Source organism: Dendropsophus ebraccatus, chromosome 6, assembly GCF_027789765.1.
Source record: "Dendropsophus ebraccatus isolate aDenEbr1 chromosome 6, aDenEbr1.pat, whole genome shotgun sequence".
In the NCBI taxonomy this organism is placed as follows: Eukaryota; Metazoa; Chordata; class Amphibia; order Anura; family Hylidae; genus Dendropsophus; species Dendropsophus ebraccatus.
Genome location: NC_091459.1, coordinates 49,595,992 through 49,611,163, shown reverse-complemented (window position 1 = coordinate 49,611,163; position 15,172 = coordinate 49,595,992). Strand labels below are relative to the sequence as shown.

Below are 15,172 nucleotides of genomic sequence, written 5' to 3'. Positions count from 1 at the left end.
ATCAGGAAATTCTGCATGCTACGATGCCAAATATGATTATTTATTTTCTTTTACACACTTTTATTTGTATATTAGGAAAGGATATGATTTAAACATTATAAGTCCCTCTGGAGGACTTATATATGCAATCATGCATCGCATTGATCAGTACTATGGCGCTCTTCTCATAGAATCTTATCAGATCAGATCACTGATCTGACAGAACGGAGGTAAGTATTACTCCTGCATCTGTCAGGGAAAGTGAGTAGGACTCCCTCAATCATGCTGGGGGTACCGATCAATCAGTGATAGGTGCCTTTCCTGTTATTGCCTCCCTTAAAGATCGCTATAGGTCACAGTGTTTAAAGCGTAACTGTCATGTTTTTTTTTTTATTGCAGAAATCAGTAGTATAAGCGATTTTAAGAAACTCTGTAATAGGTTTCATCAGCCAAAAAAGCCTCCTTCTGTACTCAAGAAGCAATCTCCCAGCCTCCCCCCCTGACTTCTTATCTGAGCTTTATCAGGCAAACACGTCTTCATTACAGAGAAGCCAGTGAAGACCGGCTCTGCTCTCTCCATTGTAAGCCTATGAAGGGGGGAGGGGCCGAGGGAGATGAGGGAGCAGGAAGAGGTAACATGAAGGTCAGCTGTTTGTAGACTGTCTGGGCACCTAAAACACTAAATTCAGGTGTCAGAAAGGTCAGTGCTTATCTATGAACTTACTGAGAGAAGATTGCAGGGTGTTGTGCTGTGCAGGACTGCTCTGTGCTCAGTCACTCCTAACAGCCCTTCCCCTTTCCATAGCCACATAATGGAGACAGAAATCCTGCTTCATTTGATGTGAGGGGGGAGGCTGGGAGATTGCTTTTTCAGTCCAGAAGGAAACTCTTTTAGTACATAAAACCTATTACAGAGTTTCTTAAAATCGCTTGTACTGTTGATATTTAATGTTTTCAGAAAAATGGCCCTGAAATGACAGTTACGCTTTAAGGGTTAATGACAGGCAGCTGCATGATCATGGCTACCTGTCATTATCCCCAGCTCCTGGAACACTTAAGTGTGTGGGCCTGATCACAGTGAAGCACCCTTGCACACATTAAAACCCTTTCATGCCAGCAACACTTATACACATTCCTACTCCATGGGGCATTGGCAGTAAGAACACATAAAGTCGTATGGCTGACATGAAGAGGTTAATGTATGGATTATGACAGGGATATCCTTGAACTTTTCTGCACTTCCTTATATGTATCTTTAGATGGGATGGGTAAACATCAAATTTAAGAAATCCCTTTAAGAAATTGATCATCAAACAACAATGTAAAGTAGATTTACATATTACAATATTACAAATACTACATTTAATAATGTTTTCATAAAATATATATATATATACACACACATATATAGGAATTGTAGAAAAGAAGCTGTACAATTGAAAAGATTCTGTATTACCAAAGTATAATGTATTGCACATTTGTTAATCATATATATATATATATATATATATATATATATATATATATATATATATACAGAATATAAAATGTAGAAGGATTCTCAGAGCTGCAGGTTCAATGGAATGTCATAAGGAACACTGTGTACTCTATGATTTCCATGTAACGTCATATTCAGAGTAAAGAACGCTACCTTATCACAATGTCACAGACAGTGATGTGATGGAAGCTCTCCAGTCTGTGTCACTCTGTACTTGAAACCTGCCAAAATCCACTGTTCATCCTTTTATCCCTATAATGTATATGTTTCCCTTATACTACATGCTTATCACACTCTAAGAGTATCAACTTGTCTAGTGAGTCATGAAAGCAATGTACATTAAAATAGATGATAATGCATGAATTCCCTTGGTGTTGCAGAGAAGTGGATGCATCAACGATATCGGTTACTTGACATAAATTGTTGTGGTAATCCGGAGACAATATTGTATATAAAAGAGAATAATTCATATCTATGTTTACTTTCTACCAAATATAAAATTCTCTCTCTAAAATGTTGGATGCACATTGTATTAGCATTACCAAATGTGAAAATATTTTAAAAAAGAACGCACAGCAGTAGTAGTGTAAAAGCACAGCCAATGCTTCAATCATGAGAATGAGCAACTGTCCTCCAAATGAATTGAGTGCACTGTGCATCCGAGGCCGAGAGGATTGGGAAAAGGAAACATCAGGTGTGTGTGTGTTTGTGGGAGGGAGGCGGGGGTGATGCAATGTATAACTGCAGTTCGGGTCCTGTTCAAGTAAACAGGTGCGGGTTGCCGTTTCAAGGTTGCCAATGTTCCCATAACATTGGGTTTTTGGCCGTTCGAGGCCAAATAACGGCAGGTATTTCATAACTATGGCCATTATTTAGAACAGATGTTCTTTGGCATCAAACGGCTAAAAACAAGACGTCGTGGGAACATAGCCATACAGTAAAAAGAGACAAACTGCTACTGGCCCCATTTAGGCTATGTTCACACATCACTGAAGTGATGGCTATTTTTATTGGCCAATCGCTAGATGCTGGTAAATGACATTAATCGGCCTCAAAATTTACAGCCGTCGAGCAAAAACAGTTGTTATTTTGATGGTGTGTGAAAATAGCCTTACTGTGTAGTGGGGATGCTGAACAGATGATCGTGAGGGTCCACAGATCAGTGACTGATGAGGATAGTCAATTTTGCCTGGAAAACTCCTTGAGGCTATGTTCCCACGCTGTCAAAATGACATTCATTTTTATTGGACGGCCGTCATTTAACAGGCGGTAGCAACGGGCGCCTGTCAGCTGCCAGGCTGCATTCAGGACGTTCCTGCAGCCCATACCTCTGTATTGGCTGCAGGAACTTTTTTTTTTTTTTACAAGTGACTTGTGAACACCATTGGGTGTGCCCGCAAATCTATTAGCCATTGACTTCAATGTAAGGTACGGCCGTCGCCGCACTTTACATTGTGTTATCAGCTATTATTTCCGGGTGCTGTTCAGTGGACAGTATCCGGAAATAATAGGCATGTATATTATGTTAACGCCCGTTCTAAAGAAAGGGTGTTAAAAAAACAATGTGTGCATACAGCGGACGGCGTTGCATTGACTTCAATGCAATGCCTCTGCAGTAAAGAACGGATGCTGATTCCATTGCAATCAGTGTCCGTTCTTTACTGAAAAAGAATGTACTGTGAACATTTGATTATATTTGATTGTATATACACATTGCTTTTTATATGTTGTATCATTACTCATTTTCATTTTTTCTTTTTATATATAAAGATAGATTTTAAGTATACAACCTGAAATTTATGGCATTTATTGTGTGTTGACCAAATTAGAATATATCATTCCGTTTTACCTATGCCAATTGTCTTTTGAGAGCCTACCACCTCTTTTTCCAAATACTGTGAACATAGCCATTATCTGCTGTTAAATGATGGTGGTCGAATAGAAAGGGATGTCATTTTAACAGTGTGTGAACACAGCCTTAAAGTAAAGTATTTTAGGAGTTATAGCTAATGTAGAACAACACCTCTACAATAATGTATTGTTTTTGAACAGTTAATTAAGTCATGATTGATTAAAGCTGGCCAATAATGAGGAATAGCTTGCAAAAAAGCCACATGTTCAAAACTAAAACTATGCTTTTTCCTATCACAATACTGAAAATGGTAATTTACAGCAAATTGAAGCTTGTATACAGTTACTATTCAGTGATCCTAATGGAAAATGCAAGTAGTGTTCCGTATGAAAACTAGTGTACATTCATCTGTCTGGCCTGCGTCCAAATTATAGCTGTGTGGCTAAACGATTATAAAAAAAACATTAACTTGTAGATTTTTTTCTGACAGCATAGTAAAATCTGCATGCGAAAATCTTTCCCTTAGGGAATGTACTATGCATAACACAGGACATTTATCACTAGAATCCCTTAGTGCTATTTAATGATAATTATTTCACATTGCAAGATACATTTCACATATTCCAACCTTATACAACTTTCATGTAGTCTGTTCCTAAATTTGCACAGCAGGCGAAAACAGGGACGAGGTGAATAAATTGTCACCACATTGAAATCCATAATATGTGATGTTTCTCTGCTTCTCTTCTTAGTATTAAAAATAACACACACACAAATACATATATATATATATATATATATATATATATATATATATATATATATAATTTTCTAGCGTATAAGACTATTTTTGAACCCAGGAAAAAGTTCTCAAAAGTCAGGGGTTGTTTTATAGGGCGGGTGCTGAAAAATTTCGGAACCGAACTGGACAATTAGCGGTCGCCACATACAATGGAGAAGCTCAAAAACAGCCACATCTTTGCCGTATGCGTCGACCACATGAAGGGCAGAGCAAGCTGCAGGTGTCCGGGATATGGAAAAAAAGAGATACGGTAGAGTGGCGCTGTGCCCAGAAAAACACACTTTTTTTTATCTGCCTGGCCCACCCTTGCATCCTACCGGTATTACTGTACCTCCTTCTCTGCCTCTTAGATCTCACTGCTGAGAGGCGGTGAAATCTGAGAAGCAGAGAAAGACGTACAGTAAAACGGTAGGATACAGGGTCTGGCCAGATGGAATTATTGTGAAAGCATTGTGTTTTTCTGGGCACATCACCCTCAAAGTATCTAATTTTTCCATACCCCAGATGCCTGCAGCTTGTGCCGGGGTATGGTTACACCCTTCATACAGTCGCTGCATACAGAGGGGATACATCCGTGGCCACTTTTGAATTCACTTGTATCCTATTACTGTACCTCCTTCTCTGCCCTTCAGATCTCGCTGCTGTCTGATGTTTTTTTATTTTTATTTGGTGTGCGTTCAAAGAGGGGAAGTCTTTTACGGTGAGTATATCCCAAACTCTATATTTTAACTTGAAAAGTTGGGTGTTGTCTTATACACCCAGTGGTCTTACACACTGGAAAATACGGTACATATATATACAGTATAGACATAATATTAAGGGGTTGTGCAGGCTAAGTGTCTAAATGTTCACACAATGTCAAAATGACGGCTGTTTTTATTGGATGGCTGTGATTTAACAAATAACAGTCGTTATGAAATATCATCTGTTTATTTTCATTAAAATAAAGACATCCAATAAAAACAGCTGTAATTTTGATGGTGTATGATCATAGCCTTCCAGGGATTCAGGGAACATAACAGTGCTGTATACTTACCCTTCCTGCTCCACCGCAAATGCTGGTTCCTCTTTATCAGGACTTTTACTGATGTGCCGTACAGACAGGAAATACTGTTGTGCTAATTAGTAATTTCCTGTCTAGATGACACATCAGCAGAGGTCCTTATGGAGAGTTTCAGACAGCCGGAGGCTCGGGAACTAACATTTGCAGTGGAGCCAGAAGGGTAAGTACTGAATACAGCACTGTTATGTCCACTGCAGCCCTGGCAGCATCATAAAATAGCCATTTTTACTGCACAACCCCTTAAATACTAAAAGAACTTTCGGTTTTGAGGCCCTCCAGTGTTTTTGGTGTGACCAGCTCCTGGGCTAAACTGTTCAACAGATTCACAGTTCTCATGGTAAAAAAGGCTCTAGGGTTTGAACGTATTTAATTCCACTAATGGACTGTACTGACTACTCATATTTCGATTTGAACTGCAAATGCCACATGCTTTGTTAGGCTATGTTTACACAGTGTATGAACAAGGGCCGTTGTTTGCTGCGTTGCACAGCAGCCACTGTTTGACATGTTACTGTCATATTGGCCGCAGGAACATCATTTTATTTTATTTGTATTACGGGCACATTTGGGTGTGCCTACAATCCAGTTAAATATAGAGTTCAATGTAATGTTCGGCCGTCAGGATGGCCATACATTGTGTTGTTCACACTCTAGCAGCCGGAAATAATTGACATGTCATTTATTTTTGGGGCCATAGTTGAACAACGGCCATTGTTCAGTACGGTGTGAGGATGGAACGGACAGCATTGCATTGATTTCAATGCAATGCCACCCGGGCTGAAAAGAACGACCGCTGTTATAATTGAAAAAAAGAGTCCGTTCTTTGCAAAAAATAGTACAATGTGGAAACATATTCTTACAGTGTAAAATTATGTCCCTATGGGACCCTACCTATATTAACACACGCCAGTATAAAAACGACCTTAGAGGTAGCAGAGACATTGAATACTATGATTTAGTCTATGATCTAAACCTCCCCCCAGATCTTTCTCTACAGTTTAAAGTTACACTGTCACCTCCTTTTTGCATTATGACTTCTCTACATCGGTGCAAATGGTAAATTTTGCAGTTTTCATACATTATTTTATATTAAACGTCATGGTGTTTGTTGCAGTAAAAAGTGATCTTTTATCATCAGTGGATTGTGCTTTCTGGGTGGGTTTTCCCATCAAAGCGCCCCACCCACAATTACACCGTTGGCCCCCCATGATGTCATCAGCTCATTGGCTCCACCCCCTTAGCGGCCATTGGTATGGGCCAACCTAGAGGGGGTGGGGCCTAGACCTTTAGGCTTGCCTGTTCCAATGGTCGCTGAGGGGTATATGTGGTCATTATGTCATGGGACAAAATATAAGTCAGCGCTCCATAGCGTAATTCAGACAGGGCTGAAGTGGTGAAAGTAAGCACATAGAACTCTCACCTGAGTAAGTTGTGCTGATGTAAGGCACAACTCTTACTGATAGCATGTGAATGAACAGCAGCCACTCCCAACTAATCCCCACAGGGATTAAAGACAGTCAGTACCCTCCTCCACTCCAAGTCAGGTAAAAAAGGCGCAGGTCCAAGGGGTAATAGTGATATAAAATATCATAAAATTTATTAAAAGATCATAAAATTCTTTTAATAAATGTTATGATATTTTATATTACTATTACCCCTTGGACCTGCGCCTGTTTTACCCGCCTTGGAGTGGAGGAGGATACTGATTACGTCCTGGGGGCAGGGCCAACAGTGGCACTGTGGGTGGGCTGAGTGGCGCTTCGTTCGTGAAGCCCCGCCTAGATATCACAATCTGCAGATGATAAAAGATCACTTTTACTGGAACAGGCACCATGACATATGATATAAAATAAGGTATAAAAACTGCAAAATTGACCATTTATACCTTGTTGACATTATTTTACATGTCACTTTAACAGTTCATAGGATGTATGGTGCACAAAGATACATACAGTTTACACAGGAAGAAAATGGAAACGGATAGATTCTTCTTATGCACATTTCTTACCTTACAGTTGCACTGTCCTGTCTCCTCAGCACAAGAACATTTTTCAGTTTCACGATCACAGCTCTCGGGTTTACTTCCCGCTATAGAGCAGTCACAGCTTACACAGTGGGGATAACTCCGATATCCCACTCTACAACTAGTGCACTTGTCTCCTGAGAAATTTGGATGGCAGAAACAGCAACCTGTATCTGGATTACACTGTGTGCTCAGAGATCCAGGACCCCCACAGTCACAAGCCTGAGGGAAAATATATAAAAAAAAAGTTGACTTGGAGGATTTCAAATTAATATTTAATACAATACATATAAAAACATTTTTATTTATCTATTCTTCATGTTCATGGGAAGACGGTAAAAGAATTTACAGTTACAACAGCTATAGCTTAAAGTGGATTTTTTTGCCTATTTACAAAATTACACAGGATAAAGAATTTGGAAAACCCTTCACTCACTCAGCTTATTCCGCTCCATAATTCCCAGCAGAGGTGCTGTAATGACATTTTCACACACTGAGCACGGAATACTGCAGCCAATAACTGGTCACATTAGTCATAAGCTGAGAGGTGTATATGTGTGTATATATATATTAGAGATGAGCGAACCGGGTTCGGGTTCGAGTTGATCCGAACCCGAACGTTCGGTAATTGATTAGCTGCTGAACTTGGATAAAGCTCTAAGGTTGTCTGGAAAACATGGATACAGTTAATGACTATATCCATGTTTTCCACATAGCCTTAAAGCTTTATCCAAGTTCAGCAGCCACCGCTAATCAAATGCTGAAAGTTCGGGTTCGGATCGACTCGAGCATGCTCAAGGTTCGCTCATCTCTAATATATATCTATATCAAGGTTCGCTCATCTCTAATATATATCTATATCTATCTATCTATCTATCTATATATATATATATAGCTAAGATAATTTATTTACTTACTACTTTAATATGCACTCTTAAAGCAACACTGTCTCCAACCCCAACCTCATCTCTATCTGTGCTTCAGATCTGCGACGCCACTCCTTTCTTCCTCCCCACCTTTCTCCTCATTAGAAACACCCCCAGGCACAAGTTTTCCTATTCATCACTTGTCTAAAGAGCACCTGTGCCGTAGCGACACAGGTGCAGTATAGATGAGCAATGAATAGAAAGCCTGCCCAGGGGTGTTCCTAATGATGAGGAAGGTGAAGGTGGGGGGGGGAGGAGAGGCGTCGCATGACTTGGGGCTTAGGACTTTTTAGTTGTTCACACACAGTCCTTCTTTGTTGACTGTCCTTTCACTGTCTTTACCAGCTCCACCTGAATAGAATAATTTGCCAACAGCCATCGTTGTAATGACGGGCATCCAAAACACGAAATGACTGACGTCCTTTCAAAAAATAATAAATGAAAAGGAAAAATGTGAACATAGCCTAAGACTTTTAGAAATCACTACCCCTAATTCTTTCTCTTCTGAGGTCTTTGGCAACACAGAACTAAAAGATCTAAGTGCACTTAAAGAAGTTTAGATGGCATATACTGAAACATTAATAAAATATTTATATTTATAAAAACAAAAATACAAACAAAATATGTATGTTTCAGGACCTGGTTATAAGTAGTAAAAATAAATAACTAAATTTATTTTACATTTCCTTTACATTACTATATTCTAAAGAACTGACTTTTTCTTTTTCTTTCTTTTTTAGGCAACATCTTAACTACAAAATGATTAAAGTCTATTATCAGTCCTCCAGCAGTGAAATTATGCACTTTCATGTGAAATTGATAAAACTAGATCATAAAATCCACATCTACCACATATAGTCCTCTTTTCAGCAATGAAGGCATCATTCCTAATTTGACTTGTGACAATAACAGCTGGGAGCACTTCCAAACAATGGGTCTCATAGTTCGCCAGAGCACTGCTGCCAGACCTGTTTCTGCTAAGTGTATAGCTTCCAGCTTGGCATACAGATAAAAAGAAGCTTTCGACTATAAAAGCAGGCCTCTTTACAAATGATTGTTCGTAGATTCTCTACAGTAATCATTTAAGCATTTTATATGCCTAAAGGATAAATTCAAGGTCAGCACTATAATTTGTTTGATGTGGGTGCTACGAGTTATAAAGCAATTTATATTACAAGCACTCTGTATAAAATGGTGACAAGATGATAAAATGATGAAGGTGAGCACTGCATAATGTATACTCCGTAGAATGGAGTATGTATTGTACAAGGTGTAGAGTATAATATATAGAACTTCAAAGTCTAGGAGTTCTGAAATGTGCATTGTGTACGCAACAATGAACTTCAATGCAATGTGGATCGCCCCTATGGTAACACAGAATGATTTCATAGAATTTCCCAATGGCAATATATAGTATTCAATATGCCAAGAGCTGTAAATTTGGCTATTTATTACTTAACTGTAATTAAGTATTTCATAGTATTTATTATTTATAATAAACGGCAAATTCTAATGCTTGCTTGGAAAAATGCTTGGCAATTCCCTTCTATATAGATTGAAACAAGAGTTTTATCTTATAGTCCTCTTTCATACAGATTTTTTTTTTTTTGTTGCTTTTTATAACATTTATTCTTTAAAAGAATAGGGAATTCTGCATTGAATTGGTATACCTATCCATAGAGTAAAGGATAACAAGCTGATCAATGGGGGTCTAATCGCTGGGGCCCCTACTGATCCCCATAAAGGAGAAAATTTTGAGCCCAGAATAAATGGTGTGCACAGGCGGTGCCCCATTTATTCTCTATGGAGCTGCTGAAATGTTCAGTGCACCAATACCCCAGGTCCTTTTCGGAAGCAGTTTTACAGAGTGTTTTATTATTGAGCACATAATTGTACTTATTATTTCTACTGCCCAAGTGCATTACTTCACATTTATCCACATTAAACTTAATTTGCCATTTATCTGCCCCAAGCCTCCAGCTTCTCAAAATCTTTTTGTAATATGATATTATCCTCCTTGGTGATCACTTTTACCAAGTTTAGTGTCATCTGGAAATATGAAGCTCTACAAGGTCATTAATAAACATTAAAAAGAAGTGGACCCAATACTGAGCCCTGCGGTACCCCACTGGTAACTGTGAGCAGATCTGAGTGTGTTCGATCAATGACCATCCTCTGTTTCCTATCACTCAGCCAGTTACTTACCCCATAGATTTTCTCCTAGTCCCTAATAAAAATACCAATAAATCTGAACTACTGTATAAAATTGTTTTAGAGATGAATTAATTGAGATAAATGTAAAACATGCCTTTCTCCCACTACATCTCTAATTGACAAGTCCAAGGATATTGTGTATTAAGCAGTGGTGTGTGTCTATTACCCACTTTAACGGTGACCTTTAAATGATTCAATTTCTTTTTTACAAAAAACATGTTTGTCAGTGTAGAGCACGATCCAGGGAAGCCATTGAGGCTTCTTGACATTATGCTTAATATTATGAACATATGTAGTGACATTTGTACTGGAATGATAATGGACTTCTTATGTCACCTGTGTGTATACGCTTTATATTGTAAATTCCACTTGCTGCACGAGACGTCTGATGAAGCGCATTAACTTGCAGAAAGCTAATAACATCAGTCATATGATCAAGGGAGTGCAGACATACAAACATGAAGGTTAATTCACCCTTCACTCAGAGTGGAAAAGCTTGGATAGATCCACTATAAACATAAAGAAAAATACTGGAAGGAGAGCACTGTATACCTCTAGGAAACATTTGTGCTGCTCAGTTAAATCTGACATTTTGGTATATTTGGTTCTGGGTCTGGTTTATTAAGCATAGTGGGAAGGTCAGTTAGGTCCTGCCATTCAATGACCATCCAGTACAGGATTTAGGGATGATCTTTAGCTAGCTGCTGGCCTCATTCTACAATCATTTATATCAGTCAATGTCTAAGATATTAATAAAATAGACTGAACTGACAAGAGATCCCAGGGGCTCCTAATATAAGACCTGCGTATAAGAGATAAACCTATTTAATACTCTGCTTCTAGAAAGGAAGGTGCTGTCTTTACTTTTGCCTCGGACCAACATGTATAAGGAAAATGGTTTATTATGCTACACTTACACACTCCGTAAATTTTTAGGACTGTATATGATGTCTGCAAACTGGGCCGGCATTAGCACAAGGCTTACCTGGGCAAGTGCTGAGGCCCCAGCGCCACCAGGGGCGCAGAGACGGAGGAGGCCTGGTGTTTTGATGTTCAGCCTCCTCACTGTAAGGCAGGGTAAGCGGGCTGAACATCTGAAAACAGAGAACGAGCAGGACTTGTGGGCGTTCTGCAGAGAGAGGGGGATGAAGGATCTGATCACATGGCCCGCAGGTCCTCAATACTACAGTGAGGAGATCAGCCAACAGAGAGGAAGAGTAAGTGCTGTGTGTGTGTGTGTGTCAGTCAGTAATGTGTGTGTGTGGTTGTGTGTGTGTGTCAGTAATGTGCGTTTGTCATTTAGTAACTTGTGTGTAAGTCAGTATTTTGTGGGTCAGTCAGTAATGTGTGTGTCAGTCAGTCAGTGTGTGTGTCAGTAAGTGTGTGTTAGTGGTGTTTCAAGTGATTGTGCATAGTGAATGGATGAGGGGCCCACTGTGGTTACGGATCCATAAAACTTCGGACAGTGTGAACAGCCCAAATTAAATCAATGGCCCTAAATCCCTCTGTAATTGCGGATCCACAATTATGGACAAAAGTACAAACTTTTGAATGTAGCCTGAGTCTGTGTTCACATCAGTGTTGGAGTCTATACCAGGAGACTTCATTGTAGATTCTATAAAAAAAACAATCCAGGGAATAATAGCGCAGCATCCAGAAACCAAGCAGACCCTATTATAGTCAATTATGTGATGGATCCGTCACTATTGTTATTTTCTTTTGACTGTTTTTATATCAGAATGGAAAAGCAAAGCTATTATTACATATATGAACAGAGGCTAAGAGGTACCTGACAAAATACTATCACTGCCTGAGTGATTTAAAACACTGTTTGTTCTTGCAGAATTAAAAACTGTGCTAAGCTAGCCAAATATGCTGCCCGAACAAAGGGAGATGCGAAACATTAACAAGCTTCCAAAATATAATAATATGATACAAAATAAAACTATACTTAGAAAGTAGCTGTTTATGTATTTTTGTATATCTATCTACTGCATCTATCTATGGCTATGTTCACATTACTTTTTTTCTTAAAATGATGTCCGTCATTTCACATTTTTGGCACCCATCATTACAATGACAACTACATTGTACATTATTCTAGCTCAGGCCATTTTAATCTAAACTAGACACATCTGTCAACACAGACAACTACATACAGCAAGACCCTAGCCCCTCTGCCCTCTTTGCTATAGGATAGGAAGCCTTGCCCACTTTGATAAATCTATCCCTCCTCATGTCTAAATGACTAATGCTATGACAAGAATTTTTCATATTTACTTTATTATAAATTTTTTGGTTTTTGTGTTCCTTTAAGAAGAAAAAAAAAGAACATCATATACATGGCCTGATTTTACTTTGCTGGGAAAGATATAGAATAAAACCTCAGAGTATTGCAGCGGGTAAGTATGCCATCAAATTAAAGACTTAAAAGTATGCTGAAATGACAATGAAAAAACAATGCAATACATTACCAGTTTTAAGATAAATGGATAGAACAGGACATTTTGATATCTATAAACTCATAAATATGTAAAAAGATAAGGGAAATAAACTGCAAGTACACGGAGCTGGCAGGCTCTACACTAAGAGCTACTGAAATGCCTGCTTTAGGAATGTAACTTTCTGAGTTATTACCAGCTTTCATAAGTGTTCCAGTAACAACCATGTAGAAAAATGGCTTGCAAGCATCACAGACTTCGAACTGAAGCCTATATATCATTAGTACTTTAAAGGAAGTCTTTCCCAGGGACATAACTGTCATGCAGATATGATATTTTGTAAATTGAAAACAAAATTCTGCATAATGTTTGGGAGTACAGAGGAATATTAAAAGGCAGATCTTATACATAATTAAAAGCAGCTCTCGGAATAAACTAGCATAATTGTTTAATTTGTTTACACGCTCAAAACTCCCAGCGCTTCCCACATTCCAGAAGACGCATCTTATTTCTTAAAAATAAGCCATCTGTTTAATATTAAAAAATGGAATTTAGAATAATTTGAACGTCTTTTATACTTAACATATATATTATGTGATGTTTTCATGACTTTGTACAATATAGAGATGTTGAAACTCCCAATGTGTGGCAATAGAAGACGTAGAACAAAATCATACAGTGCAGTTGGCATTTGGTAAGCTATTTACATTTATATGAAATGGCATAATTTTATAATGTCATAACAAATCCTACCGAGACTATGGTAATTCTAAGTATGGGCGGAACAAGTTTACTGGGATGTGCTAACAAGCTGTGCTATACTGAGTGAAGCTACAATGTGTAGTCTTCCTTGGGAGGAAATTGTATATAATCAGGCACTAGTTCCTTAGATTCAACCAAATAGTTGTGATGACATGAAAATTAGCTCTCACCATATGTTCTCACTGTGAAAGCTATCCAGAGCTCACAGAATTCAATAATCACAATGTATTTTTTATTGTTTACATGGTGTTTCATGAAATTATGTATTATGAAGTATTATGGTGTTTCTTTACTCAGTTTAACCCTGAAATCCCAACATAATTGTATGGAAGAAGTGCACTGGGAAAGCATGTTAGAGGTTAAATCCTTGCAGTATCAACATATTGAACCTAATCTCAGTGATAGTGAATTATGCTGTTAGGTGGCTGAAGAATAAGAAAAGTCTAAATGTTAAACCAGCCAACAATGGAGGGAATATTGTGGTTATGACCAGAGAGTATTATGAAAGAGAGTGACAAACATACATGGTATAGTGATAAATTGTAGACCATCCTACATAAAGGTTGGAGAATAATGTAATCTGTAGACAGGATACTGAGATACTGGTATCTATAAGCACCACTAAGCCATATTGGTATTTTTTAATCTAGGTTCTTAAATGGGTACTCAGGGCAGGAGGCCTTTTTTCAGTATCGCCAGGGAGGGAGTGATTGAAAACAATGACGTTGACTTAACTTCCAATTCCAGCTCTGACATCCACATCATGCTGCTCTGGTCTCTTCCTGGTCTTAGACAGGACTTGACATTATGTCTCAGGCCCCCTTAGCCATCTAGCTACAGCCACTGAAGGGCTGAGTGGGCCTGCCAATGTCATGTCTAAAATCCCATCTGAGATATGAGTGGCAGGAGACTTAGGGGACTGGAGCAGTGTGATGCAGGTGTCCGCACTGGAACCGGGGACGTATATAGACGTCATTGTTTTTCGACCCCCTCCCTAGCAATACTAAAAAAGGCCTTGATAAACCCCTCTAGCCAACCAATAGTATTTGGGTTTGGGTCCATAAAAGAATTTATTTCTGAGTTTCTAGACTGGTTTTATGCCTTTTATTGTCTAGTATTCCATATTCCTTAAAGAGCATGAAGATATTAATTCAGGACTTTACAGGTGGAAGAAGGTTTTAAAAATTAAAACCTTTAAAAGAACAACTAAGGGGGAGATTTATCATACATGGTGTATAGTAGATTTGGCCCAGTTGCCCCAGCAACCAACCAACCAGATTCCACCTTTCATTTTCCAAAGAATTTGTGAGGAATGAAATGTGGAATCTGATTGGTTGCCAGGGGCAACTGAGCCATTTCTACTTTACACCGTTTTAATTAATCTCCCCCTAAGTGTTTAAATTTGCCCTATTCTAATCCCTATAGTGCTTTTATTTATCTATGAGGCGTCATTTTTTTGCACCATGATCTGTTCTTTCTACCAGTAGCTTAGTTGCATATATTCAACTTTTTGATCACTTTTTATAACATTTTTTCTGGATTTTATGTTACCAAAAATTGTCAATTTAGCATTGCGTTTAGCATTGCGTTTATGGCATTTACTGTGCAAGAT

General features: G+C 38.5%; 1 protein-coding gene across 5 annotated transcripts in view; it reads right to left on the bottom strand.

The window, feature by feature from the left end:
• The window catches only part of LAMA2 (laminin subunit alpha 2), a 524,271-nt gene that overhangs the window by 200,514 nt on the left and 308,585 nt on the right, over positions 1-15,172 (bottom strand). For all 5 annotated transcript variants that reach the window (XM_069974947.1, XM_069974948.1, XM_069974950.1 and 2 more), the window contains one exon: positions 7,203-7,439. In XM_069974947.1, the coding sequence (XP_069831048.1) occupies positions 7,203-7,439 (237 nt within the window). The remainder of the gene's footprint in view (positions 1-7,202; positions 7,440-15,172) is intronic.